Source organism: Nicotiana sylvestris, chromosome 1, assembly GCF_000393655.2.
Source record: "Nicotiana sylvestris chromosome 1, ASM39365v2, whole genome shotgun sequence".
NCBI lineage: Eukaryota > Viridiplantae > Streptophyta > Magnoliopsida > Solanales > Solanaceae > Nicotiana > Nicotiana sylvestris.
Window position 1 is genome coordinate 13,914,954 of NC_091057.1, and position 6,026 is coordinate 13,920,979.

Sequence of the window (6,026 nt, forward strand, 5' to 3'; positions counted from 1 at the left end):
TTACATATCAAACACCTCCACCCACATATCAGACACCTCCACCCACATATCAACTCTCATCTCCCAGATATTCCTAACCAGCTACTGTCCATCACACCTATAACTCCCGACCATCCCATTTCCAATCACCTCCAACTCGCCAAAACTTTCCAAGACCATGACCAAACATCGACCGCAAGCCACCCAAACAATACATTGCCATTGCTGAACCCATCAACCAACTGTATGAAAGGTTGAAAGCCACTAGTTATGTCACCCCCATTCCTGTTGTGGCATTAGAGAATCCATCCTAATGGGTCAATCCAAACAAAACTTGTGTGCACCATTCCGGTATGAAAGGGCATACCACTGATGAGTGTCAAACTTTGAAAGATAAGATCTAGATGCTAATTGACAACAAGGTCATACAGCCAAAAGAATCTGCACTCACTGTCCTCAACAACTCTCTCCCTAATCATAGAGGTGGTTGGGTACATGTGAGAGAGACGGAAGAAGAATGGGACCTTGGGGGGTCAATTGGGCTTATTTGCTAGGCCGATGACTTTAAACCCTCAGTCACACTTACTCCTATTATGGTACAGACTCAGCCACCAATCGAGGTTGAGGTAGTTGCATCAGTTCCATTTGAGGTAGAGGTAGCTCCGCCTACGGACACCTCTGCTCCGTTTGAAGTAGAAGTGGTCATACCTTTATAGTGACAGTATCAACCACACCTCCTTTCCACTCAAAAGCAATACCTTGGGATTACGTTGCCGAAGCTCGGCGAAAAGGGAAGGCAAAGGTAGAAGAATCTGATGCTGCATAGGGAATGACAAGGACCGGAAGAGTCTATGCACCTGAACACTTGGGAGTATCAAGTAAGGATTCCACTACTAAGCAGGCTGTCATTGAAACAAGGCCAGATGACCTTTGGAGGAAAATACAAGCAAAGGAGTATTCCGTCATTGACCATTTGAACAAAACCCAACTCATATATCCATTCTGTCACTGCTACAAAATTTAGAGCCACATAAGAATGCTTTAATGAAGGTATTGAGTGAAGCTTATGTACCCAACAACATCACTGGCGAAGAGATGGACATTATGGTAGGGCAGGTACTGGAAAGTCATAAGATCATCTTCCACGAAGATGAGCTACCACCTGAGGGTTTGAATCATAATCGAGCATTGCATATCACAGTGTAATTTGAAGACAAATTCATTGGCAGGGTCTTGGTTGACGGAGGTTCAAGCCTCAATATTTGTCAGTTAGACACTCTGAAAAGGTTGGACAAAGGTTTTCATGATAACATGAATGTATAAGCTTTCGATGGGTCTCAAAGGGCCATGGTCGGGGAAATTAACCTTTGCTTGCAGATGGGGCCAACTTGGTTCGTCGTCGAGTTTTAGGTGCTCGACATACTGGCCTCATACAATTTTCTGTTGGGCCGACCATGGATCCATGCCGCTGGGGCTGTGGCATCCACACTACATCAAGCTGTGAAATTCGAATGAAACCGTCGGGAAGTGATCATTCACGGAGATTGGTGTAACCCCATTTACACCAGTCAAACCATCCTGGTTATTGGACATAGAAGAAGGTTAGGAGGGGAAATCTATCATCACATTGAACGTGTCAATGCCGTGGAGAGAGATAAATGGTGGAGCAGTAAAATAGAGAGCATACTGGCATGGTCTGGGTATGAACCCGACAATGGGCTTGGGAAGAATCTCCGGGATATCACTAAACCAATACGGCTGAAGGGTCATGGTACTACCTTTGGGCTTGGATATCAGTACACATGGCAAGAGTATAACGATTGGTCGCCTCCATGCGCGGACCGTATTACCCTTTCGAGCAACCAGTGCCATGTATAGATCAAGCTTTTTACCAAGATGATACAATATGGGGAACGACAGAAGAGGAAGCATTAGCTGGGTTGAAGAATCTGTTCTTGGAGGACGAATACATGGACTACAGTACAATAATTGAGGAGGAGTAGGAAGAAGGCCTCACTATTTAGATTGTGAAGAAAGTAGTTGTTCTTAGGAACTGGACCGCCACACCGTCCCTGGGTAGCTTGGCAGATTTTATTTCTATAGCCATTCTAGGCATTTAAGATTTTCACTAATTTTGATTTAAAGACTTGCTTCAAAAATAAATGCTCGATTCATCGAGCCACACTTATCTGGATGTTGTTTAATTTTAATCAAATGCATTTGCTCTTTATTATTTATTAATATTTTCTATATTTTTTGTTTCTACATCGTTATTACTACCTTTCCCGATGAATTGGTGACTGTGACATGTAATGAGGCAACGCTACATGAGAATAGTGATTCAGATGAAGAAGATGAGATACCCGAGGAAGTTGTTAGGGAAGTTGAAAACTTTGAGAATAAGCCTAAGTCCAATCTGGACGAAATCGAAGCAGTAAACTTGGAAGACATCAAGACTGTCAAGGAGACTCGCATCAGCATTCACTTGTCACCAAAAGAGAATGAAGAGTACATCGGTTTCTTAAAAGAATATGAGGATATTTTCGCATGGTCATATGATAATATGACTGGTTTGAGCACGTACATAGTAGCTCACAAGTTGCCTACTAATCCCATGTGTCCGCCAGTGATGCAGAAACTCAAAAAGTTCAAACCAGATATGAGCCTAAAAATCAAGGTGGAAGTTACCAAGCAGATCAAAGACAAAGTTCTCAAGGTGTTGGAGTATCCACCTAGTTAGCCAACATTGTGCCAGTTCCGAAGAAAGATGGTAAAGTTAGAGTATATGTTGACTATCAGGATCTAAACAAAGCAAGTCCCAAGGATGACTTTCCACTACCAAACATACACATCCTGATCGATAATTGTGCCAAGTATGAACTCCAATTTTTTGTAGATTGTTTTGCGGGTTATCACCAGATCTGTATGGACGAAGAAGATGCAGAGAAAATAGTTTTTATTACACCTTGGGGGGTATACTGTTACAAGATGATGCCATTCGGTCTAAAGAATGTTGGGGCTACTTACAAGAGAGCCATGACAACTATCTTTCATGATATGATACACAAGGAAATAGAGGTGTATGTGGATGACTTCATCATCAAATCCAAGAGGGCCGCAGATCACATAGAAGACTTGAGAAAGTTCTTTGACAGGTTAAGGAGGTACAATTTGAAGCTGAACCCTGCCAAATGTGCATTCGGGGTTCCCGCAGGAAAATTACTGGGGTTCATTGTCAGTTGTAGAGGGATCGAGATGGATCCATCTAAAGTTAAGGCTATTTAGGAGTTACTGCCACCTAGGAGCAAAAAGGATGTGATGAGCTTCCTAGGATATCTAAACTATATTATTCGCTTCATAGCACAGTCCACAGTCATATGTGAACCTATCTTTAAGATGCTGAGAAATGATGGCGAGACAAGTTGGATCGAGGATTGTCAAAAATATTTCGACAAAATCAAGGAGTACCTGTCTATACCACCAGTTCTGGTCCCGTCGGAACCAGGACGACCTTTGCTACTCTATCTATCTGTATTGGATGGAGCCTTCAGATGTGTTCTGGGACAACATGACGATACAGGGAGAAAAGAACTACCCATATATTACTTGAGTAATAAATTCATTCCTTACGAAACACGGTACTCTTTGATAGAGTGCACTTGCTGTGCTTTGACCTGGATGGCCCAGAAGTTGAGACATTACTTTTGTGCCTATACTACATACCTCATATGCAGGATGGATACTTTGAAATACATATTTCATAAATCCATACCAATTGGGAAGTTAGCCAAGTGGAAGATACTGTTGAGTGAGTTTGATATTGTCTATGTAACTCAAAAGGCAGTCAAAGGGCAAGCATTGACAGATTATCTTGATAAAAACCCGGTGGGAGGAGAAAACGAATCCTTGAAAACATATTTTCCTGATGACAAAGTGTCGTTCGTAGGGGAAGACATTATCGAAGCATATGATGGTTGGAGGATGTTCTTTGACGGAGCTGCAAATTTCAAAGGAGTGGGCATTGGAGCAGTTTTAGTATCAGAAATAGGTCAACATTATCCGGTATCTACTAAACTCAGATTTCCCTACACCAACAACATGGCAGAATATGAAGCATGCATACTAGGACTCAACATGGCAGTCGACTTGAATATTCAGGAGTTGTTGGTAATTGATGATTCAGATTTGCTTGTGCATTAGGTACATGGAGAGTGGGACACCAAGAATTCCAAGATATTTCCATATCTACACCATGTACATGAATTGAAAAGGAGGTTCATGAAGATAGAGTTCTGACACGTACCTAGAATCAGAATGAGTTTGCAGATGTATTGGCAACTTTATCATCCATGATACAACATAATCATGGAGATTATCCAATCACCGGCATACTGCCCAATGAGAATTCATAATCAGCCTGCACACTACACTCATGTCGCAAAAGAAACAGATGGAAAACGTTAGTTCCATGACATCAAGGAGTATTTGGTGAAAGGGGAATATCTGGAGCATGCGAACCACACTTAGAAACGCACACTCCAGAGATTATCCAATCACTTCTTCCACTGCGAAGGAAATTTGTACAGAAGAACTCCCAATTTGGGATTGCTATGATGTGTCGACGCAAAAGAAGCTTCTAAACTACTTGAGGACGTACATGATGGGACCTGTGGTCCAGACATGAATGGGTTTGTCTAAGCCAAAAAGATACTCAGGGCCGGTTACTTTTGGATGACCATGGAGACAAATTGCGTCTAATATGTCCGCAAATGCTACCAATGCCAAGTGCATGCCGATATGATAAAAGTACCGCCAAACGAGCTCAATGCAGCAAGCTCACCTTGGCCATTTGCCGCCTGGGGAATGGATGTCATCGGTCCGATCGAGCCCACTGCTTCAAACAGACACATGTTTATTCTAGCAGCCATTGATTAATTCACAAAATGGGTAGAGGCTGCATCTTACAAAGTTGTTATCAAAAAAGTCATTGCAGACTTTGTCAAAGATTGTATCGTTTGCCGGTTCGCAGTTCCTAAGTCCATTGTTACTGATAATGCTGTCAATCTCAATAGCGATTTGATGAAAGCCATGTATGAGACTTTCAAAATCAAGCACAATAATTCCATAGCCTATTGACCTCAAATGAATGGAGCTGTAGAAGCCGCCAATAAAAATATCAAGAAGATACTAAGGAAGATGGTAGAAAACCACAAACAATGGCACGATAAGCTATCTTTTGCTTTGTTGGGATACCGTACTATAGTTCCCACATCAACCGAGGCAAATCCCTATATGCTGGTTTATGGTACCGAGGCTGTCATTCCAGCCAAGGTAGAGATTCCTTCTTTAAGAATCATACATGAAGCTAAACTCAGCGATGCAGAATGGACAAGGAGCTGCTATGAACAATTGGCCCTTAAAGATAGAAAAAGGATGAACGCAGTATGTCATGGTCAGCTTTACCAGAATAGAATGTCTAGAGCTTTCAACAAAAAGGATCAAACCAAGGAAATTTGCACCAGGACAACTGGTACTGAAGAAGATTTTCCCACACTAAGATGAAACCAAAGGGAAATTCTCTCCCAACTGGCAAGGTCCGTACATGGTTCACAGGGTGCTGACAGGAGGAGCACTCATACTTGTAGAAATGGATGGAGAAATTTAGCCAAAACCAATCAATTCAGACGCAGTCAAGAGATACTATGCTTAGACTATTTACATTTACTCATCTGATGTAATTGAACTACACTTGACCTGATTTCCATTTAAGAGGGAATACGTAGGCAGCCTTATGGGTTCAGTTATATCATAATAAAATTCCATTTCCCCCAAGATCAGAAACTAGGCAAAATTTTGATGAGGACCCTCAAAATTCTGGAGCAAGTCTAGCCAATGCCAACATATACCAGATGGTCAGAAATTGGTTAAGAAACTGTGGTGGAATTTTGAGAAGGATTCTCAAAATTCCGAGGAAGGTTCAACAAAGTTCGCAAATGGGATCATCTACCAAACTGGGGCAAAATTTTGAGGAGGACCATTAAAATTCT

At 41.9% G+C, this 6,026-nt stretch overlaps 1 protein-coding gene across 1 annotated transcript; it reads left to right on the top strand.

The window, feature by feature from the left end:
- Nucleotides 1-5,121: 5,121 nt before the first annotated feature.
- On the top strand, nucleotides 5,122-5,541 carry LOC138890414 (uncharacterized). The gene has a single exon (XM_070173799.1). It carries the CDS (start codon nucleotides 5,122-5,124, stop codon nucleotides 5,539-5,541), a length of 420 nt encoding a protein of 139 aa, XP_070029900.1.
- The last annotated feature ends 485 nt before the right edge of the window (nucleotides 5,542-6,026 follow it).